Raw genomic sequence first — 27813 nt, 5'->3', positions numbered from 1 at the left:
ATATTTCATAAAATACCATCGACATCGCTATCATTATTAACCTCCAAAAAGCCACATGTGTCAAACTTGAGTGTTAAGTTATGTAACTATAGTATGTGTGAGACGAGTTTTACTGCTGCTGTAAAAGCTCAATTCCCCTCCAGCCTCCCAGGTCTTCACACTGACCTTCTCCCCATGCCTCTCCCACCACCAGATGGGAAGGTTGGATCGTCTCTTTATAAACTCCATATGCTGTCTGCAGCTCAAGCCAACACCAAGTGAGGAAAAATGTACGGCTGTGTGTTACACCATAAATCCGAGCTGTCAAAAAATCTGATTCCGCTGTGTATTTAATGACAATGTGTAAAATGAGATCACCTGTGTTGAGGAAGGCTGACGGAGGTGAGGTTTATTTAGCCAAAGTGTCACTCATCTTCCTATGTGTACTGTTGTTCTTTCAACATTGTGCTGGGTTTTTCTTTTTTTCAAGTCACCAAAATGTAAAAATATGCGTGAAGACACTCGGTGACCTTAAGTGACACATGGGACGCATTTCTATTTTTCATCCTTCAGGTTTTGTCTCCTTTCATCATCTGCCAGAGTCAAGTGTCCTGTAAACTTTAGTCTCACTTGAACTGGAAGAACAGCGCCCTCTTCTGTCCTCTGTGTGTCTGCAAGAGTGTGAAAGCTTATCAGACATGTCAGGGACCCTCTGGATTGATGTACATTACATATTGATACAGGTGGAATTATCTTGTGGTGGAACTGTGGATAACACTTGGCTCTAAATACAGCTTCCAAGCAGTATGATTAGGCATAAAGTGTAGGTTAAGTGTAATGTATATTGGTATTTTCCCAGTGTGGAGCATTGTTTTGTAGTAAATTGACTAAATACAACCTATGACCACAATATAAACCAAAGTAAAGAGAGGTCTTAAAACCAGATGTTGACACAGCCACACAATCAGCTTATATTACAGGACTTGACTGCTGATATTATATTTAAGTTCTAACAATTTATCTATTTGTCTGGTCTCTAACCTTGCTCCTGGAGAGCTACTGCCCTGTATATTTTAGGTAACTTGTTATCAGGCAGTCGCAGCTTGTCAAGGGCTTGATGACAAGTTCATTATTAGAATCAGGTGTGTTAGAGTGGACAGATATCTAAAACATGCAGAGCAGTAGCTCTCCATAAGCAGGGTTGGTGACCACTGGTCTAAACCATTTATATATATAAAGGTTCCATGGCTTAAAACATATGAATTCTATTGGTTAATAAGTACTGTGTAGAAATACCACCAAAATGACTCTTACTTAAAACACAATGTATGATCAAAGTATTTAGCTTCAAAGTTTATTCTAGATCTTGGAAACAACAGTTAATTCAGGTTCCACCTAATTTCTGAGCTTTTGACTTTGCCTTCAACAGATGTTTGCAGTTTGCATGGTTGTCATGAAACTGCATCTGTTCAAAGTTTCTGTATTTATTCTGAGAAAGGCTTGAAGTTTTTGTCCAAATATTGTGTTAATTCATGACCTTGGAAATAATTGAAGAAGACTGTGCAATGCATTTAAAAGCTCCAGAACAAGCAGATATGTGTACCTTGTTTTCTAGGGTCATTTCTATCACAATCACAGGTTGAACATTAACCATCTCTCCACCTGAGAACTTGTATGGATGTCTATGACAATGTCTTGTCAGTAGGTGGCAGCAGAGAGCAGGTTGATCAATGCATAGAGAGACATTTCTGGCCCTTCTAAAAATAGCTCATCGTCATGGTGATGCTGCTGATGCAGATACATATAGGTATTTTTTTTGTTCTCTTCTAACAAATTACAGCCATGCAGTCACTCCTCAATAAAATGTTACAATTTGGGAGTATTTGCAAGGTGATAATCACTCCTGTCAACACCACACAATACATGTGATACAATTTCAGTGTTACAGTGAAGTGATGGTGGTAATGATGGTGATGGGCATTCACACAATCTATAACATCTGTAATATTCTCTGCACAGGAAGCAGCCAACAGTGTGCTTTACAACACCATCTCCGCACTGCTGGATTAGATCAGATTATAGGCTGAATGGGGATTAGTGGAGATAAATTCACAGCAGGTGTACAAGGGGAACCTGATGAGGCTCTTTTTGAAGAGGTCCTGTGCTAGAACAGAAGAGTTGTGATTTCTTTTTAGTTTCATGTCTTAAGAGGTTTGTTTTCCTAATTAAGTTTCTTCCATATTTTTGCCGGAAGACATACAAAATAAATCAGTTTCAGAAACACTATGACCTAATTATTTTGATCAGTCATTAGAAGGAAGTTAATGACTGACCTAATACATTACAGTAAATGTGTCGTCAGGAGCTACTCTGTTGCCTTTAAGGTCACCATCTAGCGTGTACATCTCACAAGTCAGGTTAAAGTAAAAGATCTCATCCTTACCCTTAGAAACTGTAGTTTGACACATGGAGATAGATGATTCAGTTGTGCTGGAACAGCTACAGTAAATCCATACATTATAGCAGAACAACAGTGCTCACACTACAGACTGAAAAGAGGTCAAAGGTCAGTGAGATAGTGGATGGCTGGAAAAGATCAATTGTCAATAATAATCAATAGTTATATATAGATTTAACATTTAATTCTTTGTTTTTGCACTGTTTGTCTGGAGATATTTTAACACCATCACCACCAACAATCTATTGACGTTTCCTGTGAGGAGCTACTTCATTCCCTTTAAGCATTCACATTATGCATTAGACACTCAAAAACTACTTAGAATGATTATGTGATGTGGAATTTGGACATGCTAAGAGGTTACAATCTATCTCCACTCCATATACAACAACCTGCCATTATGTGACTGAAGTTCTATATTGAGATTAATAGTCTCCATAACAACTGAGCAAAGTGAGGCTGTGCCACGACTACTGTCATTAAAATGAATACAGATACAATATTTTGTTATTATTGAAAGCAATTAATGTGCTATGTTTTATGAGTTTAATGCATCATTAGTAGGCTTCAGAACACAGTCTAATTTCTGTTCATTACATCATCACATGCATGTTAAACATTAAACACCCTGTATATTCTTTAATAAAATGGTAAAAAAAAAATCCAGCTTTCTAACTGTACACATGCTGAACATAACTGCACAGTGAAGTGAAAATATTCAAATGAAGCAACTTATGCGTAACAGTAACTCATGAGAAACGTGTGAAAACAAACATGCAGTTCCTGTTCTACATATTATTTCAATAAAATTCAACTTGACACATCATCACACATCTCATCTTCTAAAGGGAGGCACAAATGGAATAGTGTTCTTTAATCGAGTCATTGAGACAATGTGGACCCCAATGATAATCTATTCCTTGTTGTCTGTGGTGGGAAATGCTGTGACACAGCAAAATGCAGCATGTGAACTCGAAAACAGTTGTTGAAGCTGCTGCAGAAAGAGGAAGATCAGATGAGAGTACCACGTCTTGCATATGTGGGGGGTGCAGATATAGCCTACGAATGGTGTGGTTTAAATTTACCATCTGAAAATAGTTGTTTCCATTGTAATTATTTGCATGAAAAGTAGAGTTTATTTTCTAATTAGATACATTTCTCTAATTTTACTGTAATTTGTGAATTAAATAGACAAATCTTTAAACAGATGTCTTTGGAGAGAGACCTATGTTTATATAAATGTGGTTCAATAACGTTTCACAATTTTGTCAGGTGAGCAGCAGCACTTAAATTCTGCAAGGTGGAGACATGGCAACAGATTCACATTGTGGCCTGTAGAGGGAGCGCTTGTGCAGCATTTCTAACAAGGAAGAGTTCGGACTACATTCTACTTCATCAAGCGAGACACCGCAAACAGAGTAAAAACCGGACGCTGGATTATTTAGCTCCAAAATAAAACACAAATTTGAAGTAAATAAATCCCAGGTAAAAACTGAGATTAAAATAAAATAAAATTAAACTAAACATTCAAGTTTGCATAGTTGTGCACGACCTGTGACACTTTCACAAGATAAAGTAAATATGAACTCAAAAACGTGTCATGTGGATAAAATGTGTTGTCAAATCATGATGATTGTATAGTGTTAGAGCATGATATGACAGTGAGGATGATGTGTATGGATATTATTAGTTGGGAAAATGTTTCCATTATTTTACAGATTATATAAATATAAGACAGAACAACAAAACATTTGTTTCACTGATGTTTTTTTTTTTTTTTTTTTTTTTTTTTTTTTTAAAAACTGACATAAAATTAAAACTAAAAGGTAAAAGATTAAAACCTTTACACTTAAAATGATTACAAATAGGATAAAAAGTTTGAATATACTTCAACATGCAATTAACAAAAAATAACATGCATACTGTGAATGATAACAAACTGTTTTAATTGATTTACAGAAAGCTGTGTGGTGATAAAAACAAATGACACGTAAAGAGGAAATGATAAATAACAATGATGGGATAAATTAGGTTCAAAAGCATGTTTGAAAAAATTCAAACATTGTACAAACGATTACAATAAATGATTAAACTGCATGTCAATTAAAGTTTTATATTGAAATGCATTCACCGGATGTGTGATGTTCTACATTAACTCTTCTTTGACAGCGGTCAACTAATCCAAGTGTCAGTGCGGGGACAAACCCAGCAGACAGCAGAGGACCCGGGTCTGCAGCAGCACATCCAGGAGTGACTGAAAGCTCTTCCCTCACTTTGCTTTACTTTCCTTCTCTGAAAGGCAGACAGCGACACTCGGGGGGGAAAACACGGAGGAAGGACCTGAGGAGAGTATTAAAGCCACTGAAGCTTTCAGTTTCCCGAGTCTCTCTCTCCTCTGCTCACCTTATCATGGCTTCAACGACCTGCACCAGGTTCACCGATGAGTACCAGCTGTACGAGGAGCTGGGAAAGTGAGTTTTCTTCATGTTTATTAATATTTTTATTAGAAATATGTTGTGAAGTTGACGTTAAAGTAGTCCCGCCGTGTTTTCGTTGTCCGTGATTCACAGAAATCTCCGACAGAGCCCTCCGCCTACCTGTTCCTACCTGGATAGACTCCCATTCAGAAAGCTTCTCATAACAACCCGCGAAAACGAAAAAAAAGGAACAAACCATTTATTTAACCTCTGACTCATGCGGTCATGTTTATCTGAACTTTTTTTGACTCGACTCTCTCCCACTTTACCGTGTTTGTCAGAGGAAAATTGTCTGTTGAAAAAGTTACATTTTTTTTAAACCAGAAGCACCGCCTGGTTGTTTGTAATGCTGGGCGATATGGACTAAACCAAATATCACGATATTATTCACCAAATACCGCGATATTGCTATGGCAACAGTATTGTAGGGATACCTGCTGGTGTTTTTACACAATATTACACAATATCACACAATACTTTTGACACATTTATGTCTGTAATGTTGATATAATGACTAATTGGGTGAAGGCAAATAATAGAACAGCTAGAAAAAGTCATGATATCATTTTATTGTAATGCAGCCGTATCACAATTTCACTATTAGGGCTGGGTATCCTTAAAGAAATTACAATACAAGTATCAAAGTGATGCTAATACCAACTGAGTATTTAATTTGATACCCATCATGTGAATAGAAGCATTCCATTGCCACTCCTACAACTCAAGTTCACCACAACTTCACCAGTAAGATGGGTTGTAGCTGCTGTGGCAGTGGGCCAATCACATGTGACATTCAGTTGAAGAAGCTTACCTTTTATTGGCTGTGTGCAAATCCATACAAATAATCATATTGTCTATCTCTGGGTGCAGAAAGGATTGATTGTAGGTATTGTATCGATTTATTTTGGTCGATACCTTAAAGGTATCAAGTACCGATACCCAGCCTTAACCACAATATTGCAATATCCAAAATTGAAGACGATATCTATCCTAATAGCATGATATCTATACAATACGAACATCTTGTACCCATCTTCTCATCGGGTGGGTCCGGGGCCTTCTCCGTCCAGGCCCCCTACTTAATGGAACTTGCTGCCTGAGTATCTCAGTCAAGCAGAATCAGTTTCACTTCTTTAAACTTATGAAAAGGCCTTCTTATAGTTTTACTGACTGTATACCTCGTCCTTTTTCTGTTTTTAAATTCTATAGTCTCTATTTCATGGTGTTGATTATATAAATAAATAAAGTTAAAATTATTGTCAGGCAGCCCTAGCTGGAAGTCATGCCGAATATAAAAATAGCACATGATAACTTGTCAGTAGTTTGAAGTTTTGTTGCTATGGCATGTAACACTGTACACATGCAAGATCATTTCAAAATAAGCCTAAATGTGTTTGGTGTCATTGACAATAGAGATTATTGTTAATATAAAAATAGCCTCTGAATCAGCTGTAGTGTAATGATATCCACCTTGAAGTAGACTGTGACTATAACATGATTCACATCAACAACTGAGTGTTTCCCAGTCATTTTGGCCTGTCTTTACAGAAGTTTCCGCCCCTTTTATGCATCAGGTGGGAGGGGGGGGGGGTTAAATTCCTCAGTGGTTTGCCTGGAGTTCACACACAAATGGAGTGTTCCAAATGACACCATCTCTCCTTCTCCTACAATGTCAGTCTGTTTTCTGTCAATAGTTGAAAATGCCAAAATGAGTGTACACACTAACTGTGGTTTTCAGTTAGGTTCGAGAAGGCGTGGCTCTACTTTTTTTTAGCTCGACCTCAGCTTAAATCTCTCAGTTCAGTTTGTCATTGTAATTGAGTGCACAGAGCACAGCCAGCCATATTGAAAGATAAATCACAGTGGAGGACTCACAGATGATGCACACCAATCTTTTCTCACATTGACTAAGAACCAACAATCCCATCAGTCATTGCTCCAATCGCTCTTCAGTTTGTTGCCTCTGTCCACTAGTTCTCTGGAGGTTTATTGAATGTTCACCTTGAAGGAAAAGTCTTGTAATGGCACAATCCACTTCGGAATTAAACTCTCAGTAGTACAGCTGCATATTTTTATTTTAAGTAGCGTTCAGAAAGGTGAGCTGAATTAGTCCTCTACCTGTCAGGTGTGTCAGCATTTTTGTACTCTTGACTTAACGTTCCTGTTAAAATCTGTTCTTGATCTCCAGGTATGCAGAACAGTGCTACACATGACATGCTGACACTTGCTGGCATCCTTAAATGCATTCTTTATTTACATACCTTTACATAATGAATACTACCAGTTTCAATAAAGCATACAGTATAGAAAAATCGTGATATCAGAGAATTGTTGGGAGCTCCTCTAGGGCAGTATGGATATAATCTAATTTCACTTCAGGTGTCATTTTATATCGCAGTGTGAATCTAAATAGCTTAGATCGGAATTAAACTTTTGGTTAATCCAGTGAATTCAATACCTGACATTGATCGATTGGTCGATCAGTTGTTTGATCTATAAAATGGTGAAATGTGTCGACCCAAAGATATTCAGTTTACTGTAATCCAGAAAATATTCACATTTGACAGGTTTGAATCAGATAATTTGGAACACTTTTTTCCTTAAATGTCTCCAAATGACTAACCAATAATCAAAACAGCTGTTAATTTAACAGCTGGCAACTAATCGATTGATTAATGTTCAAATCCTATTAAAACCAATACACCTTTTTCACAGCAGACTCTCTGACTTGTCATAGCAGGACAAGCACAGTTTACTGATAAGATGGATGATGGCTCCATTCTGTGTAAGTGTGTCTCACAGTAAGTCATGACAGTGTGACAGGACCACGAAAACTGAATGCAACTGTTTTTCATTCAGTCTTGTGCTTTTCCTGCTGTCACATGTCAGAATGTGTGGAAAAGGGGCCGACACTGCCAGCTGTGAGCCACAGTCCACCTACACAGGTGCTTTCACTCATGTTTGATTGATTGGACTCTTCTTCTGCTGGGTGTGTACAGGCCTCACACATCCAGGAGGTCAGAAGCTTTTAAAATAATCAGTGTAATGCTCGGATTTACTATTTATTGTTGCTCTCACTATAAGAAAAAAAAGAAATATGGCTGCCCTTGATTGATTGATTTAATTTATTTTATGACCTAATGTTTTATTGAAAAAAAATGACAGAAACAGCAAAGGGGAATATGCCCAAAATAATAACTGAGAAAATAAAAAATATATTATTGTCGAGGAAAATTTAAATAGGGAAGTTTAAAAAGCAGAAAAAAAGGTAGAAAATAAATAAATACAAAAAAAAACCAAAACAATTATATATATCCAGGCATGTATCAGCCAATGGGGTATCTGGGTTTGGGTATATGGTCATGTGACTTAACACCAAAAAAAGGAAGAAAAAACAACCCCCCCCCCCCCCCCCCCCCCCAAAAAAAAGCACCAAACTAAACAAAACACAATCCTAAAAATAAAAAAAATTCTAAAAAAAATAAAAAGAATTCTCACATCATGAAACCAATGACAACCAAACAATCAATTTTGTTGCAAATATCACTTTAGATTTTTAAACCCATTCCACTTGGGGGAGTAAAAGAAGTCCTAACTTGACTTCCATACAACCTTTCATATTTAAAGACCTCATGTGTAAAAAGAACTTTATTCAATATTCAACTAGAGGCACTTTAGAGCTCAGACTGGCCCTGGTGTTATAGTTAGATTGAGTATGGACTACTCATTGACAATATTGCACATATGATGCATGAATATTTAATAAAACACAGTGACTGATTCCTGACTCTTGTGTGTTCTGTAGAGGAGCGTTCTCTGTGGTGAGGAGGTGCATGAAGATTTCCACAGGGCAGGAATACGCCGCCAAAATAATCAATACCAAGAAGCTTTCTGCCAGGGGTGAGTAACCTTTTGCTTTTGCACGTACTGTACCGGCGTTGTATGTAAATAGTATGGAAGTATGGAAATGGCAGAAAAAGTAGTTCCTTTTTTTTTTTTTTTTTTCTCGCTTATTTTCACTCGCAATTCACATTCAAGGCTTCTCATCTACCTGTGGACATCCAACATGAGATCATTGACTTGCAGTGCGATTCAGATGTGAACGACAAATTTATTGTATTCATATATATGTATTCAACATTCATATATTGAACATTGTACAAAATATTGTCAATCAGTAGCTTCTGTGCAAAATAATCTCATTTATATCATGCTGTTCATCTGTTTTATAAATAGATGGTTATTATCTATAGGTTATGTAATGGTTTTACTGGTCATGCCCACTCGAGATCAATTGTGCTGTATGTGGCCGTTAAGCTAAAATCAGTTTGACACCCCTGTTTCAGCGGGGCATTGTGGGACAGTCTCTCTGTACTTCAAACTGTTCCTTTTGCAAACCCCAACTTCCTTTTTGACTGTACATATTTTTCTCACGCCTTCACCGGGTTTTTTTTTTCTTTTCTTGGTTTTTTTTACCGGTAGTCATGTCTGTAGCAGGAGAGGAGGGGGGTGAGGGTGGGTGAGGGGGGTGGGGGGGTGATGGTCGGGTTCCACATGGTAGCATGCAATGCTAACCGCACATTACCAGTCACTTTCACTTTCACGCACTCCATCCCGTCTACACCGATAACCAACACCTTCTATTTTTTTAAAAACATTTTTGTGTGTGTGTGTGACTCATTTCATATGAACCGCAGTCCGCTGATTTGCAATGAGCTGTATGTGACTCACACCGGCCGCCTTTCACATTAACACGCAAAGGAGCCGTGTGTGTGTGTGTGTGCTGGCACAGCTGAGAGAGAGAAACTCCTCTTTCATCCAGGCAGAGGTGTGCCCCCACCTAGATTCCTTTATTTTCCTCTCCTCCCTCACCTTTATTTCCATTATTCCCTCCATCATTATCTGTGCGGGAGCGTGGGCCGAGGGTCCCGCTGTCCACTGATTGATCCCTGCCATGAGACCCTAATGGGGGTGCATGATACACAATTACACAAAAGGAGATAGGCTTGAAAAGACTGACGGTGACGGGCGGGAGGTAGATAGCAGATGCAGTGTCTCATGGGGAGGAAAGCAGAGCAACGTGTGTGTGTGTGTGGGGGGGGGGGGGGGGGGGGGTTCATCATAGATGTAACAGCTACGTGAAGAAAAGCAAAAGGTGGAGTACGTGTGATTTAAAAAAAAAAATGCTCACAATGAAAAAAAAAAAGAGAGAAGAGAAGAATGGCTCAACGATGCAACAACATCTCCATAGAGTGAAAAACTGAAAGTCATTGCCCCCCCCCCCCAAAACTCTCCCACCTCTCGTCCAATTGTTGCTGCCTTCAGAGGTGAGAGGCGGAGGAGAGGAGAAAGAGAAGGAGGTCGCGAGGTTTTTATAGAAAGGAAGTCCGTGATTGATTCCACACTCAAGATTGCTTTGGCCTTCGCTGAGCACAACTACCTCCCCTCCCCCCTCCCCCCCTCCCGAAACACACTCCGTCACCTGAAGGAGAAAGTGTGAGTGAAACAGAAAGAGGAGGTGTGTGTGTGTGTGTGTGTGTGTGTGTGTGTGTGTGTGTGTGTGTGTGTGTGTGTGTGTGTTGCTGTGGTGTTTGTTCAAGGTTAAATCTGACTTTTTCCAGGCAGTAATTTTAAAGAAATTGCCCCTCGTTATATTTGACTTTTATCCTGTGTGACTTCAAGGCTACACATGTGCATTTAAGATAATTCAGGTTTATTTATAACTAATAACATTTTGGTGTCCAGGTTCACTGCTGAGATGTAAGAACGCAGCGAGATCATTAAAAAGAAGTCCAACAGTTCAAGAAACACGACTCCACAAGACCAGACAGTTAGATTTATTAGAAAGCCCGACCAATAATATACCAGTCAGCTGATATCATCGGCCGATATTGGCGTATCACAGACATATTGGTATTGGCGAAAATGTTGTTCGATATGTGTATATTTTTAAGTTCTAGAGGCAGCATTTTAGGTATATTTGATCCTTTTTCTACTAATTATAATGATTGATTTTGTTCTCTAATATCAGTATCGGCATCAGCCCCTAAAATCCAGTATGGGTCGGGTCCTAGTAAACATCCTGTATATGTGTATAAACACTGAGCTTTACTCTGTAGCGAGGGAGTATTACAGACATTTTAGGTGAGCTCAGTCAAATAAAGCGGTTTAGATAAACTGGCTTTACTGTTCCTGTATTTCCAGATCTCTGCATGTGATGAGGCATACAGAGTTCCAGATCGAGTCCTAAGTAGACTCAAAACCAACATAAATTATCCTAATTTTGCATTCTTTTCCAAATCCAAAGCTCCAAATGACTACACAGAGGAAAAACAATATAGCTATAGTGAAAAGTAAATATTCAGGCTAACAATTGAAAGGTTTTTGTATGTAGACACACATGTAAAGTGATGATATGTGGTTGTAACATGTGAAAAACACACTGAATAGACTGTAAACAACAGTGCAGACCAGTACAACAGCATCTCCAGTCTGCTAGATCATGTGAGTAGACAAGTCTGAAATAACTGGACTGAGACCAGACTTGAATAGTACAGTCATGTGATAATTACAGTGTCCTCCTAACTGATAGAAAAGATGACCCAAACCATGAAAATCAAATCCAAGTTCTAAAAAAAACAGAATTCCTAAACTGTTCTTTCTTTTTGCCATTGTTGTTCCTGCTGTGGCTTCTTCCCTCACCATGACCCCCACAGCTTAGCTCACTGGTGGTCACACCCACACACCACAGTAGGAAAACAGCTAAAAAAAAAGAAGTCCAAACAGCCCAAAAAAACAAATACAGTAAAACAGAAGCTGATGACCTACCACATTTCTAGCTTCATCTGTTGATTTTAAAGGGGAAGTCCAGTATTGTCCACATCTGGATGTTTCTCCAGGTGTTGAAGTCGTTTTGGTGTCCTCCAGAGGGAGCTGTGTGAAATTTGACAAATTGCCTCTAGTGATGTCACTTGAGTCAGCGTCAGTTGAGGTTGAAGACTACACGTTTGAAAATGAGGAAGAACACAGTAATAAAAATATCTTTGCTTCTGCTGTATCAGTGTTGATCCTTTCAAAATAAAACTGTCAATCATGAGTCCAATAACATTAGAGGAGTGCAAGTCTAATTTTATATAGAGCCTAATCCAGCTTCCAGGAGTTTCACATGACAGCATTGAAGAGCCAGATGAGAGACAGCACTGAAGGCCCGTTGTGCCTCCAGGCTACCGGTCGGGGGGCAGATACAGTAGCGTACTGTTTGACCAGCTGATAGATATTGGAGCGGACAGGCTGATCTGAAAGGTCACGTTCAGCGAGGGGGAAACCCCAGAGTTGCTGCCAACACCACTGCCAGCACTGCTACGTGATGAGAAATCCAAAACAGGAAGCTCCATCTCATCGGGAGAGGATTTATGCGAGGCGGACCGTAACACTGGGCTTTACTGAACACAAGTCATTTCTGCTGCGCTCGGACTTTTCATTACATACATCGGAAAGACTTCATATCATATTTTCGATCCTCATCCTTTGCTTTGCATTTCGCTTTAACAGTGAGATTACATACAGTATTTGTTACACGCCGTAGTGTCTGATTCCATCTGTAGAACCTATAGAGGATATTGTGTGAATGTATTAGTGCCACCAGTTGAAGTAGCCTGTCAGAATATATTACAGCAAAGGCACCGTCCAAGGTCACCTTTCTACCCAGGAGAACCAGGAAGTGGGTCACTGATATGTAGATAGAACTCAGATTGAGAGCAGCATTGGAGGGACTCCTTAGGGTGAAGCCTCTAGCTGACCGGGTGTAGAATATGTCAGTTTCTCGGGAGCCTCTGTGCGGTGCTGTTTCGAATTGTGAGTCGAGCTCCATGGTGTGTCATTGCCTGGGAAACTCTTGGTGGTGTAGCTTCATTAAAGAATAGGACTTATTTTATGGTTATTTTCATTGTCGATTCATCTGCTGAATATGATCTGGACTAGTGGATTGATTGTTTGCACTTTTATAACATCAGAAAACACTCAAAATAGTCTAAAACCCAAAGAAATGACATTTACTGTAAGGTTAAAAAAAAGAAAAAGCAGCCAATTTACCCATTTAAGAAGCTGCAACAGTCACAGTTGGCTTTTTATGGCATTACATCAGAGAATTTGTCTAACTCATATTTAATAGTCCAGTAATCATATAAATAGCAGCTCTAATAAGGAGAATAAATGTTCAACAGGTGCACACAAATCCAAGTCGCCATAGCAACCACTTACTGTTCAATAGTTATGATCTTAATTAGTTTATAGTGTTTTTATAGGTCTGATTTTGTTAAGACAAGTTTAAACATTCATGTACAGAGAAGTTTGGCAGAAAACTCATGTGTGTTACTTATTAACACCCCCCCCCCCCCCCTACCGCTCCACCCCACCTCACCCTCACAACCTCAAAATAATAGCTCTAATACTTGGACAAGCACAGAACATGTATCTGAAACATTATCCAGATGTAGTGAAGTGAAAGCCTGTCTCCCTGTATGAAGGGAAAACTAGGGCAGTGGTTAAACACAGACCTAGTGATGCTTGGACTCGGTGGAGTGGAAATGATCACTTGACAAACCCACCAGGCTGTGTGGAAAAGCCAGCTATGGTTCGGGAGCCAGCCATTCTGTCGTTTCTTTTTTTTTTTTTTTTTTTTTTTTGTTGCTTCTGGAAAATACCCTAGGCCCCAGCCGCTCACGCTCTTCATTCCCATGGAAACAAAAGACACGGAGAGCTAAATATAGTCTGTGGGGTAATCTGGGCGTTGAAGTATATTACAGACTTTGTTATGTTAATTATGCAAGTGCACGATGCTGTTAGTGTTAGAGTCAGTCAGCTCACACATTTAGCTAAACAATCAACAATAATATGATTTTTTTTTTGTCACACACACACAGATACACACACACCAAAACTGTAGCTCAGCATGTCCGAGCCAGCTGTTCTTTATGTCAGCTGTGAACCCGGCGACAGGGGCGGTGACCTCATCCTTGACTTTGTGGTTTATATCAAGACTGGGTCAGTGGTACCTAAATCCCTCCTGCCATTACTCCTTTGTCCACACACACACACACACACACACACACACACACACATAAATAACCCCCCCCCCCCCCCCCACACACACACACATAAAGACTGCCTAAATAAAGTGCTCCATCAAAGGTGTGCTTTGTCAGGGGCTCAAGAAGCCATTTACACAATGCCCTGCAAAGACCAGGCATGAAAGAGATGGATCAAGGGAGAGAGATATACAGATGTCCATATGTATGTGTGTGTGTGTGTGTGTGTGTGTGTGTGCTTACAAAGGGGAAAACTGACATGTCAAATGAATCAGCGTGTACAGTGTAAATGGCATTTGAACATCTCGTCATTGTGTAGCACAGCACAGGTCGTCCCTCGGGTCCTCGGGGGGTCGACCCACACGGCCTCCGATTTGGAGGAGTAGCATCTGACACAAGCATAAATGATGAGTCAGCAACCCCTAAGAGGACGTCTGCGTTTCTGTCACTACTTTAAATAGTCTGTCTCTCATGCCTTAAGTGTGTCCACTGACCCTAATTGCTGTTGTCAAAGAGCGTAAGCTGTTGGCACTTAACATCTGACACCATCCTCTCATAATTCATTCATTATTTTTGCCATATAGTTTTATTTACAAATCTGTATTCCAAAATTGTTTCCCCTTTTTTTTGGGCATGTTAAGACAGAAATAATACAACACCTTCCTGCAACCCTCCCATCTCACCCATCTCAAACTGTCAGGAGACAGAAAAGTAAACACATACATACAAAAAACTATATAAAATACATAAAACACACACACACAAGAAGTACATAAAATGAAATACAATAGGGAGAGAAGTACAATAAGAAAGATGCTCAAGGTACCTACTTCAAAGAATAGCTGCATTGAGATTTAGTTGGGGTCCATAGAGGTAAGAGTATTTACATAAAAGATAATAGGCTGCCAACTTTTGTAGAAATTTGCAGTTGAACCTCTTATGAATATTTTATCTTTTCCAACGAGAGAAAAGACATTGAAACCAAGACATTTAGCCAACAACGGAAGATAGATTTGGGCTTTTCCATGGTAACAGAATACGTCTATGTACTATGAGCTAGGCAAAAGCAACATCTGCATCTTTTTGAATGAGACTGGTATAAGGGGTTCTACTGTATCATTGTACCCTAAAACAACCTATTAACCCTAGGTTTTGTAAAATGAACTCTATGCAGGACCTTAAAGTGAGTTCAGCTTAGACAGGCACATGAGAGCTCACACTGGAGGATAATATAATATAAGGTCATACAAAATTCAGATGGTGCCACGTGCCTTAGGGAGAGAAAGCATCTTAATGACAAGAGAACCTGCTGGAAGCTGAGGGAAGGATGTAAAATATGTGCAAGCATAATTATGAGCTTGAAAATACTGGAAGAAATGAGATCGGAGTAAATTATACTTAATGCACAAATCATTAAAAGTGGCAAATGAGCCCTATAAATATAAATCTGAGAAATGAGCCAAGCTTCTCTCTCTCTCCACCAAGTGAAAGCTGTATCTAAACTAGAGGGAGGAAACAAGTAGTTGTTACAAATTAGCCTGCATGGAGTGTGGCCAGAAAGTTTGAAATGTTGCCTGAATTGTTTCCGATTTTAAAAAAGAAGAGGAAAAAAAAAGAGTACAGCTGGGTTTCTAGTGTATTAAGAACAAGAAGTCACAGGGGCACATAGCCACTAGAGATGATGGGCAGGAAATTGTCCTGCATTACTCACCAATCAAGGTTGGTTTTCTAACTGCAATCGGAAGACTGTGTTTCCTTTTACAAAGTCTTCTGATTGCAGTTAGAAAACCAACCTTGATGAAAGGAATTCATTTTTGATAGACTTCATTCTGCAGAGAGAGAGAGGGAGAGAGTCACAGTGCCTCAGATTAATTTCCATAACCAACTTTGTAAACAGTACCTTTTATGGGGAGAGGGGACGGAGTGAGCAATGTTGACACCTATAACAGTCAGGATGGTAGGGTACCTGATGCAATTCTCTTAGCTCCCTCATTAATAGGCCAAAACTCGTTTTTACTGATGTTTAACTCATAGCCTCAAAACTAGCCACATGTTGTCAAGGTTTGTAAAATACTATCTACACACTTACATGGATCTCATAAACCAAAAGGTCATCAGCATAGAGAGATACGTGATGTTCCAGCCCAGCTCTATAAATACCAGTGAAGAGTAGGGGGAGGTTCTATCACTACACCAAAGAGCAGGGGGGAGATTGGGCAACCTTGTCGAGTTCCTCTTGTTACAGGAAAGCAGACAGACATTTGAGAATTAGTTGTCACATAAGCAGTAGAGGCAGAGTATAAAAGTTGTATAGATGAAACATTTGAATCCAATTACTAGAACCATTTCAGTAGTTTGAGAGGCATCAGGAGAAAGCACAATATTTTAAAAAGGCTTCTGATATTTGACAATAATTGCCTCTAACAAACCCTGTTTGATCTTCTGAAATGATGTCTGCCAGGCAAAAAACCAAACCGCGTGCCAAAAGTGAAATTCAGATTGTAGTTAAATGTTTTGGTGAACAGGTCTGGACTGGTAGAGTTGGAATATTCCTTATGCTGAGAACTGTATCAGTCACCTCTTGACTCTTGGCCAATGTGTGCTGTAAGTTTCCCATAACAAAGATGGTGAAGTTGACTCAGACCTGTTAATGTCAACAAAAACACTTTTTTTAGATAAAAGCACAGAACTCATCTTTAGCTAGTAGCCAAGTGTTGAACCTCCATTGTTCCCCAGTAGAACCTTGTGTTTAGACAGCAAGCGTGACAGATGTCTGATATCTGAGTTTACGAGGCACACTGAATGCACCATGATGTCCCACATGGTTTGCCATTCAATATGATGCAGATTTCAGACTTTAAAAGGTGTATCTGAATGCAACGTGCAGTTCCTTGTTTTTAAAGTCTGTGGTCGATCTTTTAAGTGTTTACGTTTTTAAGTGGTGATAGCGTGACAGCTCCTCTCAAGTGCAGATGGCGTGACGTGACTACAGTACAGGGTAAAAGCTCAGAGAGAGAGAGAGAGAGGGAGGAAGCTCAGAGTAGAGTGTTTGTGTGCAGTGGGGGAAAGGACAAATCGGTGCAAGTGTGTCCGCGTTCGTTTGGGAGAGAGAAAACACAGCTCCAAACTTAGAAAATCAAATTGTGGCGGGCAAAATGCCATTGGGGCAGACCACCACTAATAAATGACTGTATGGGGAAACCCTGGTGTGCTCCTGCTTCTCCTGCAGAACCTTTCCTATCCATAATGTGCCAGGAAGTTTCTGTTTCTGTGTCATGGACCAGTTTGTAGTGCATTTGTCTCAGCAGAATACGACTAATGTGTTACTGCTTGAACAAAGTGTGTGTTGACTCTTTTCTAAAACCTCAGTATTTGTTTTGATACCAATGTGTTTGCAGCATCAATTATCAAACTCTATCAAATACCAGGCAGTAATTCATGATTCTAGCAATTTGAGGCCACATTTTGTTTTAGTAAGGTTCCGATACAGCTGTTTGTGTTTAGACATCTATTGTATTGGTGTCAATGTTTTTCTTAAATGTAACCCTCCCTATTCTTTTCTGTCTTTGACAACATAAGTATCTGTGTGAATAGCTGTCCGCATTTATATGTGGGGAGTGATTCCACCCATGTTGGAAATTCTTCCTCTCATTTTCTGTCTGATCTGACGATGTTTCACAGGGGGAAACAGATGCTTTGTTTTATCTCTTTATTTTCTGTTAACTAAGGCTCTGCAAGTCTTGAATGTGTTTTTACACAAGCATCAAACCTCCAGTGTGTTTAACCCTCAATGATTGATTCAGCTGAGACTAAAGCCTCTGGAGCTCTTTTACTGTCTACTTTCAACACAGTGAGAGAGATTGGAGGTAGAAATGCGACAATGAAGATTAACAGTAGTCCGATGACAGAACGCGCGTATGTGTTTGTCTATTTGTAATAACTCAACCCCCCAGACTCCCTCCTCTTGTAACTGATGCACAGCTGCTCACGGCAGGCTAAAAATATCTCATTAGAACGACGCGAGGGAGCATGAAAAACAGAAATCAGGCTGCCATGTAATAGAGCAACTGTCAGCGGGAGCGGAGGACTCCCCAGTCTTCGGCGAAAAGGTATTTTCATCTCCGCGTGCCTAATTTCACCATCAGTCAATTGGCAGGAGAAAGACTTCTCATTCCACTCTGCTTCTTTTTAAATGGTGATTAATGTTATTTGCTTCTACGCTCTAGCTCAATGTGTTCAAGCTGAAGAGATGAGTAAGTGAGAGAATGATGAAGGTAATAATAAATAAATGGAGGGACAAAAACAGCATAAAACCTATATGATAACATACATATACATACATAAGATAAACACATGCAGTAGAATCAGATGGGAAGCTGCATTATAAACAGTCAAGGTTGTGGAATTACTCAACCATATACAAGGCCTTTTTTTGCCATGTGTGACTGACTGTATCCCATGAGATGTAGAAGTAGTTTTTAATGCTTAGTTGGTAAGCAGCAGATGGCAGGTATACCGACTGTCGATGATGAAATCCGTCAACGAGTGCTAAGCTGATTTGTGTGCTATCAGTCACTCAATCAAAGCCCAGAGGAGGCGCCTCATCAATACTGATAAGCAGCATTGTCTCTCCTCTCGTGGAATAATACCACGGGATGGATTTCTGTGGATTAGTGAGCCCATTACGCCGACGCCGAGCCTTTGTTTCATGAATCAACCCAGAGAAGAAAAGGAATACAAAAGGGCAATTTTTCTGCTTTCTATCAGCTAAAATCAGCTTGAGGGCAAGTAGATGTTTGAGCGCTGATCTCAGTGATATTTTAGAATTGGTTATAGAAAAGGTTACTATTAATGAACACAAATACTCCAAATAGTGTGGAAATAATTAGCTGATTAATCGGCAAGTTAGCTGACAAAAAATAAATGCTTTATTCTGTTTGATATCATTTTAAAGTGAATACATTTTAGGTTTTTAACTGTTAGTTTAAATTAGTGATATGAAATAGTCAGATTGGGAATATAGACTAAACATTTAATTGATGACTAAAAAATATTGATGGTTGTAGTTTTAATGTCATAATGTTTTAGTGTATTGTAAAGGTATCAGAGACCCAGCAACAGGCTTAACTTTTACTAGCCAGACGTTTTTGATATAAAACTATGTATTAAAACAATCCATTCATCATATCAGATGTAGATACATACACAAATATGACCAATATTTGCTATCAAAATCTATCAAACAGATGTGTTCCCCGGTATTTCTCACTGCCATTTGATTTTCTATTCTTTTTCGGCCTGAAATGAAATTAACTAGGACCTCCAGGTCTTCCCAAGGGGCTCCCTCACCTGATCTTTCCATCTTTTTCTGGAGAGATCTGACCTGAGCACATCTTGGCTGGACATGCTCGGAATACCTTCACACTGAGGCGGCCAGGAGGCATCCCTAAATCAATGTCTGGACTTGCCTCAACTGCCCCCTGTCAGTGTGAAAGATCATTGATAATAAGGTTCAGGCTCTGCTTCTTGTCAGCTCATGTTTGTGAGCATCTGTCCGGTATGATGGCTAAAGATTACATTTCATTACATTTCATCAGACCAGGAATTCGAGCAAGTACTGGGAAGCAGCAGAGATGAGAGTCAGCACCTCCAAATGTAACACCATGGTGCTGTACTGGAATAGTAACAGCAGAGGACTTTTTTTTGGGTTGGGAACGCCTCCTCAAGTAAAGCAGTTTGAGTATATTGGGGGTCTTACTTATTAATATTTGTGTTTCAGCTTCAGAGTCAGGGCTACAGGTGGTAAGCCTGATGCCACTCCCTGCTCGTCTTTGATTGGTGTCATCCACTCAGGTGCCGTCTCTTTGAAACTCAAGGATAAACTGGAGTATTCCCTCTGGGCTTTATTCTAAATCCTCATTTAGCCAAGTAGGCCAGACACTCCAGGGACAGGCTGCCTGCTTTAATTAGGGCTCCTTTGTCTGTTAGACAGAGACTGGGTGCTCCAATCTAGAGAGGGCATCTTCCAGCAGTGCTCGCCTCTGCCTTAATAAACCTCTATTGGTTTTGCGAGAGCACAAGATCAATCCCCCTTTGTCCCTTTTCCTATCGCTGTCCTCTTTGCACTTCCTGTGTTGGAGGAAGGATGTTATTATTCTTCATGGCATTGACCTCTGAACTTAAGATGTATATATTTTTTTGCATTCATCACGTGTTCTCTGAAGAGATAAGGGTGGAGAGGGAATGTGTTAATGACCTGCGGGAGCTCACGTCCCCTAACTCACAAAACACCCACTCTGATACACATTTTGTATTCATGTAATGCTTCTGTAGTCCACAGGTGTGCAGAGGAGAGGAGTTTCCTCTTGTAGCAGGATTTACCCTTGAAATAAAAATTGTCAGAAGAAATGAGCTCAGAGAGAAACACATGTATATCTACTAAATACAGGGCTCAAATATTAGCGCAATCAAACTACGAAAAGCAACCGAAAGCAATGTTGGACATTTAGATTCAGTCCATGTGTGTAGCATAAGGCAGTGTTCAGACTGGCTTTTTCTCTGCTTGAAAACCCCCCATCATAGAATTGATTGGTTGGGGCCGCCAATACAGGGTCACCTGGCAGAGAGCATTGGGCATGGCTCTATTTTCACCACAGCACAATGTGATGTCATTTGGCAACACACCACCTTCATTAAAATGGAACAAGACACAGCCGATTTTGCTGATAATTTTATAACTCAAATTTTGGAGACAAGCAGTTCAAATGTGTTTATGTTTTTTAAAACAATATTTGCATTCATTTGACACAAGTGATGTGAAACAGTTGGTTTTGGTTTGATTCTCCTGTTTCTATCAGATTTCATGGGTTCTTAGCCACTGTGTTAATCATAATCCAAGCTTTTCTGTTTGTTCATCAGTATGAAGAATTAATAAGGTCCTCTGTGAGGACAGAATTTATGCAAAGGTGTAATTAATAAGATATTGTTTCAGTAAATGTTCCAGTGGTAAATGTGAGAATGAATTGTGATATTGATTTTCAATGATATACTCAGCCAAAGCCAGAGAACACAGTGAGAGCTACATAGGAAAAATGATATGAGCCACTCTAATAAAAGGATTTATTTAGACCATTAAAACCAACTGTGTTACCAATATTAAACCATTTGAGACCATAAAGTTAATAATGACCACAGAGCTTTTTGGTAATGATGACCCCATATAGTTAAAATGTTACCCTAGGGTTTCCTCCTGCAGTAATGAATGGTTACAACATCACTAATGGAGTTTGCTGGAGTTGCCTCATGTCTCACAGGAGCGCTATCTGGACCGTGGAAGTAATACGGCTTCCCTAACACACGGACAGCCCACACATATTGTGTAGCAACAGTAGAGGTGAAAAGCTGCCAGCACCATGTGAAAGGCGTTGATCCCTCCAGGGAGACTCTTGGCAAAAGTCTTGTTTTGTCTCTCTCCTTCCTCCTCCCTTCAATATGTTTTCTCCCCTCTCATGCTTAGTGGATGAAATCAGGGATTGCATCACTCGCTGGAGATGATTTGAGTCACGTTTTTTTAAAATTCAGCCACAGCTTGAGTTTTTTTTTCTGACTCAGAATGAGGCTTAGGCGGCACAGCAAAGGAAGAATGGGTATCCAGAGAAAGTGGAACCTAAATCTCCTCTGCTCTATCGCACTGAAGGCATTCCACAGCTTTTTTAAATCCAGTTGTAGTCATGTTAGCATGAAGGAGAGGATCAGTAAGCGTGTTATTCACCTCTTCATTTCTTTCCAACATAAAATGCCTACCATTGCCTTACACTTCAAGCTTTCCATATGACAAGATAGACACTAGATATTCTTATTTTGAAGATCCAATGTATTTCAACTTCTTAATGTTCAACTATTTATCTAAAGAACACAACCTGGCAGGTTTGTTTCCAGCATCAAGTCACTCCTTTCTCCTTCCTCCCATTTTAACTCCAGTTAGATGCAGGCACATATCGACTGTTACCACTGTACGTGATGTTGCCATGACAGTGTTGACATACTTTTAGTTTTTTAACACATTCAACTCCAGAATAACACCAGCGCCTCCTATCTAATCTGGCCATGTGCTGCTTCTATGTCTAACATCTTTTTCATGTCTTGGAAGCAGCCCAGTAATAAAAATGAAGTCAATAATAATGTCTTTATGGCTGTCCTTTTTAAAAAATGCTTAGAAGAGGAAGATGAGGAAGGTGAACAGGTTGAAAGTGAGGCTGATAGATTGGGGGGAAAAGAGACTTAGGTCTGTAAAATCTGTGATCCAATAAGAGAGGGGTCAAAATCCGTCTCTGATGTTACACCTCGATCGAAACAAGCGCTCCCTTTTGAAAGTAGAGATGGAAGAACAATGGCGGAGGAAAGAGGAATTAAGACGTGAAAAATAAAGGGATACGGACAGAGGTTAATGATGTTTGCGCGTCTGTGAGGGTTTTCTTGAGAGCAATATAACGAAGGGGCGACGGGTTAAAAGGACGTGAAGAAGGCGAGGAAATATGGACAGAGTGAAAGAAGAAAAAGGCTGGAGTGTGAAATCGCAGAGCCTTTTAGCTTTGTGGAGAGAAGCAGTGATGTCAGCCGAGGAAAAATGATCAGTGTGTGGGCGACAGGCAGAGCAAGTAAAGTTGTGCTGATTGTGCTGTACAGGAGTGACTCGGAAGAAAGAATTATACTGTAGGTCTGGGCCAACACAGTCTTCTATAGTACATATGAAAATGTTTTATATGTTCATACACAAAATCAATCCACCAGCAGGTCCAATTTTTTCATTATCTAGTGAAATATCTCAACACTCACTAAATGGATATGGATTTGTTTCCAATATTTGACGATTAAGTTTCCTTCAAGGATGTGTTCTATGCGCTAATTAGCAAAGGTTAGCCTAATAGCACGCTAAAATAAGAAATCTAAAGAAAGCTGAGTAGGACACCATACCGATGAAGGCAAGCTAACCACATTTGTTGAGGTGAATAAAGTGTGGTGTACTAAAAAGAACTTCTTCAACACATTAAAACAATGAGTTAATGGCTCAACACCAATATTTTTGCTTTGTCATTGTGAGAATGTTAACATGCTGATATTAGCATTTAGCTCAGAGCGCCTCTGTGTGTAAATACATTCTCAAAGCTGTTAGCATAGATTCCTCCCTTGTTCTGGATAAATTTGATTGAAAAAAAAAGAAAGTAAATAAGATTACAACCATTTCATACCTGCTTATGGTTGATATTTGATGCACATTTAGTTTGGTTAACACTAGGGCCTGACCCACACTGTATTTTAGGGGCCAATGCAAATATTGGGGAACAAACAAATTCTGATATATTGGCTGATAATGTTTGTTTTTTTAACAATGATCCCTAAAATATGGTTTTCAAACACCTGTGACAAACTGATATTTTACAGTTAAACAATAAAAGTACACTGAAACAGTAAACTTATAATAATTATATAACAAAATAATAATATAATAACAGAACAAAAAAACAAACATGCATATATATTAACTCAAATAAAGAAAAAAGATGAAGGGAACATAAAATGCTGCTTATGTAATAAGTTACATATTCGCCCATACCAATATATCTGCGACAGGTCAGTATTAGCTGATAGTATCGGTTGACCAATATCTGTCTGGCTGTAGTTACCACAAAGTGCTCAGGTTTTATACCTTGAGTTTTATCCCCAGCCCTATTTCCCTTTACATAGTCTCTTTTTGTTTGTTTTTTAACCAAAGCCTCCAAAAAGTTTCTGTATCTGCATCTCAAATCCACTATGAGGCGCTAGTCTTCATGACTACTTTACTAAGTTGATATTTGGTCTGTTTTAACTGGAATATTGACAGCAGCCTTTATCTCACCAAATTCCTTTCTCTGGGAATGTTTGAAAGGAATCAACCTTGGTCAGTTATTAACTAATAGAGACTGGGGGCGTATAGTATATATTTGACATATCTGACATTTCCTTCAGATAGTAGGAGATAGGCTACACTGAATGTTGTCTTTGATTGTGAAGTAAACATGCTAGCCTACAGTGGGAAGAGGGACACTCTTAAGGGTATTGCTTTATTTCAATCTTCTATCAGAGCTGCTGTTCTGCCAATGTGAGCCAGATAACACATGAAGTCAACATTTCTTATCATGAGTTCAGAATGTCCTGTGACTGCAGTGTTGCAGCAGGACTCTTGAATCCTCTTGAAAACAGCTGTTAAGTCGGTTTTTAGTTATATTCCTGCTGCTTTAGCTGCGAACGCCGTTTCTGTAAACGCTCCTTCACACATCATTCACAAACCCATCATGCTTGAACGTGGCACAGTTTAAAACACCCTAATCCCCTCTTTCATCCCACCTTATTCCTCGCTCTCGTCTGTTTCTTTTTGGCTGCGTCGTAGACATCTGTTTCCAGCTCCATCCTCCAGGGTTGGCTCCAAAATATTCTCAGCTTCTTGTTATTTCAGTCTAATAAATATTGTGGCTGGACTGTGCTGGGACACCAGTGGAAATCTTCCCCCAAACAGACGGTTGCTTTGCTCTGTGGTTCAGAGCAGGGCACAGAGACTTTTCTACTGTGGTATCAATGACAGTGAACATGGTCGACATTACACCTGTTAAACATCCACCACCTAGCATATTATAATGATAGCGCTGCATGAAAAAATGAAGCCCTCTGATGTTTTTTGATTCAGTCCTTTGTTTGAATACGACAAAAAAACTGAACTGGGCTAAAAGCTTTCGGCGCAATGCATCGTCCTCCGGCAAGACGCTATAATATACTGTACCATAACATAGAAAAACATAGAAGAGCACATTGTGGTGGATTTAAAAAAAAAAAAAGGAAATCCTGATGGACCTTTGAATGCAGTAATATGTAGCTTTAACTTCCTGTATTGTATTTCATTGTCTCACTGTTACCTTTAAACAAGTCCAACACAGCATTGATCAAGCATTGATTTAACGCAGGGCTGCTTTTGGTCTAAATCTAGTCTTCTGTTCACTCTGGATTTGTTGCCAATAACTCATCTTATGTCAACTTACTCCAGGATAATTAAAACCGTAAGTCTTATCATTTAAAACTATTCAAACGGTGGTGTTTCCACATGCAGGAGAAGTTTCTTTTCTTTCCATTCCATTAGAGTCTCAGTACGATGATGGCGGCTGCGGCGAAAGATAATTGAGGTTGTGTCACACCAGTGTCAAGATTAAACGCCTCCACTTGAGGGTGACTCAGTTCTATAAATCGACTCGACGCGCTCCAAGCCGAGGAAAAATAATGTACGCGTGTCCATGTTCTCTTATGTGAGGTATGTGTTGGAGCACTTTGGTGTGCCAGAACATTTGTTCCAGAGGCCTGATTGTCTCATTGTTCCTAGTTTTGAGTCGGCGTTGTTGTTCGTCCAATGCAAATCGGTGACACAGGTGACACCCTGTTAAACAAATGAGACAAAAGCGCTATTACAGAGAGACTCGCAGGCACCGGTAAACTGAACTCTATTAACTCTATTATGCTTTGAGAAGCTGCAGCCACTCTCACAAATCGGCCGGTAGAAAGAAAATTCAAGCAAAAAGCTTCATTATCTAAATATAAAAGTCTCCCTCGCCAGAAATGTGTGATGCACATTCTTTGATGTTGTTCCATTCGCTCTCTTTTAAAAAAAAAAAAAACACAGCTAATGATAGTTATAATTTTGCACATATTTCCTCCCACACGATACATAAATACAGCAGCCTCAACAGGCCACCATATATCACACTTTTCCCTCCTTTTCTAATAATGTGATATATGTTTAGGAGGCCTCATTATTTTAAACTGGTAACTGATTATTGAATCTGCAGCTCAAATATGAAGAAAAGAGTGCATAAAAAAGCTTTAATGACTCTTCATAAAGCCAGATTCAGGTCTTTATTTGGTAGTTTTGACCATCCTTCCCATCAGTATTAATAACACTGTAGAAAGCAATTTAATATCTATTATCAGGGAACATGATGATATTGCTTAAAAGATGTAACAAAAAAACAAAACTAAATTTTCTTTTTTTTTATGAGATCATCAAACTGTACTTTCATCAAGTTAGAAGAAGCATGCAGTTTTATGTGAAAGCTGCATTAACTTTGTTCACATTACATCAGTCTTCTACTTAAAGCATCTGTAATTCATGTTTTTATTGTTACAGTGAATCAGTTGACAGTATGTAATGTGAGAGGTGTCACGTGTAATGATGAATCAATCAATCAAACTTGATTCCTATAGCTCTTTTCATACAGGGCAATGGAGCACAAAGTGCTTTACATACTAAAAAAACAGCACAAACAAAACAAAAACAGGAAGTGAGGAAACCCGATCATAACTCTCATGAATCTTCAGTGAGGAAACAGCAGAGGAAGGACACAAATATAAAAAATAAGAATACTCAAATAAAATAAAAGATGGATGCATAATAACAAAGAAGTAATAAAATAAAGGCACTATAAAATAAATAGTGGAAAACCAGAAATGTGAGGAGGCTATTAAAAGGAAAACAAAGATAAGAAGAAAATAAATGTCATCTGCATGAAAATAATGATGTTTTTATTTTAGGTTTTATTTGATTCTTTTTTCCTTTTTATCTTAAAGATATGTACCTGATCTCTCTCATATCTAAGCCCTTGTTGTATTTTGTAACATGAGACTGATCTGAAATGCTGAGCTGCTCCTCTCAGGATGTTTCAGGGACACATTGAGTGAAAGCAGGTCCTCTGGGCTGCACTCCAAATGCTGGATTTATGTTTTGGGCGTGCTTGCGCGTGTAATCCAGGGTTTATAATCCCGGTCTCGTGCTGCCGTCACTGCAATCGGGGCCAGAGCCTTGCACACCTCCTCCATGCTCTCAGCCGCTCTGGATTATATCCTGCTCTGCTGTCCTTTGTTTTCTCTCACGGTCGTACATCTGTCAGAAAGCCCTCTGGGGGCAAGAGGCAGGAGTGGTTTTTGGACAAATGACAGCTGGGAGTCAGGAGGAGGAAGTGGTATTCTCTCCGCGACTGTTTAGATCACATTTCAAACTCAATGCCATCAACAAGGCTCCTCTACGGGGCCCGCAAATTTTTCCATCCACTCGTAGAGGAAAACATCATCGGGTCCTGGCTACGGTTTCTACATGACAGAGCTGAATATTAAAACAAGAATCCTAACGTTCCCCCCTCGCCAAATTGTGTCCACGGAGCTCAGCGTGGCGGCGCGTAAACATGACAGCGTGCTCTCACTTCAGCCAGCTATGACCTCGCTGCACATATGCTCCTGTCAGAAAGCAAAAACACACATTTCCAGGGTTTTTTTCTTCTTGCACATATGTCCGCTACACACATGCACGCTTTCCCCCCCACCCCCCCCACCCCCAGGCTGATAGTATGACCACTTTCCTCTTTAATCTCATACACTGAATCAGATTAGAGTGCTGCTCTAATGTAAGTTTGGCATCAGAGCATATTTCCTGCTGCGTGTGTGATGTTCAGCCTGTATCAAATATGAGCATGCACACACAGAGGCCAGGGCAATAAATTAATCTTTTTGTCTCTATACTCCTCTTTTTAAAGCTTAACTATAATCCACTTGTTGAAAAACCTGCAAAATCTCTGCTGTGGTTTCTTTTGCAAGGCCACCTACACTTTCTAATTGTACAACACACTCTCCTCGCATCTTTTTAAATACTCGGTAATGACTCGGACAATTAGAGCAGGGTGAGACAGGGGTTAAACCCAATGGAAATTTGTAACAGAGTCTCCATTCTGCATGGCGGCGCGGA

General features: G+C 39.6%; 1 protein-coding gene across 1 annotated transcript in view; it reads left to right on the top strand.

Moving 5' to 3' along the window:
• Positions 1–4761: 4761 nt before the first annotated feature.
• camk2d1 (calcium/calmodulin-dependent protein kinase (CaM kinase) II delta 1) overlaps positions 4762–27813 on the top strand; it is a 90787-nt gene continuing 67735 nt past the window's right edge. Inside the window, exons 1-2 of the mRNA XM_053343840.1 lie at positions 4762–4908; positions 8720–8814. Of these exons, the coding sequence (XP_053199815.1) occupies positions 4847–4908; positions 8720–8814 (157 nt within the window). The 5' untranslated portion in view covers positions 4762–4846. The remainder of the gene's footprint in view (positions 4909–8719; positions 8815–27813) is intronic.

Source organism: Scomber japonicus, chromosome 22 (genome assembly GCF_027409825.1).
Source record: "Scomber japonicus isolate fScoJap1 chromosome 22, fScoJap1.pri, whole genome shotgun sequence".
NCBI lineage: Eukaryota > Metazoa > Chordata > Actinopteri > Scombriformes > Scombridae > Scomber > Scomber japonicus.
Note: the sequence above shows the minus strand (reverse complement) of the source record. Positions and strands in the feature narration are given on the sequence as shown.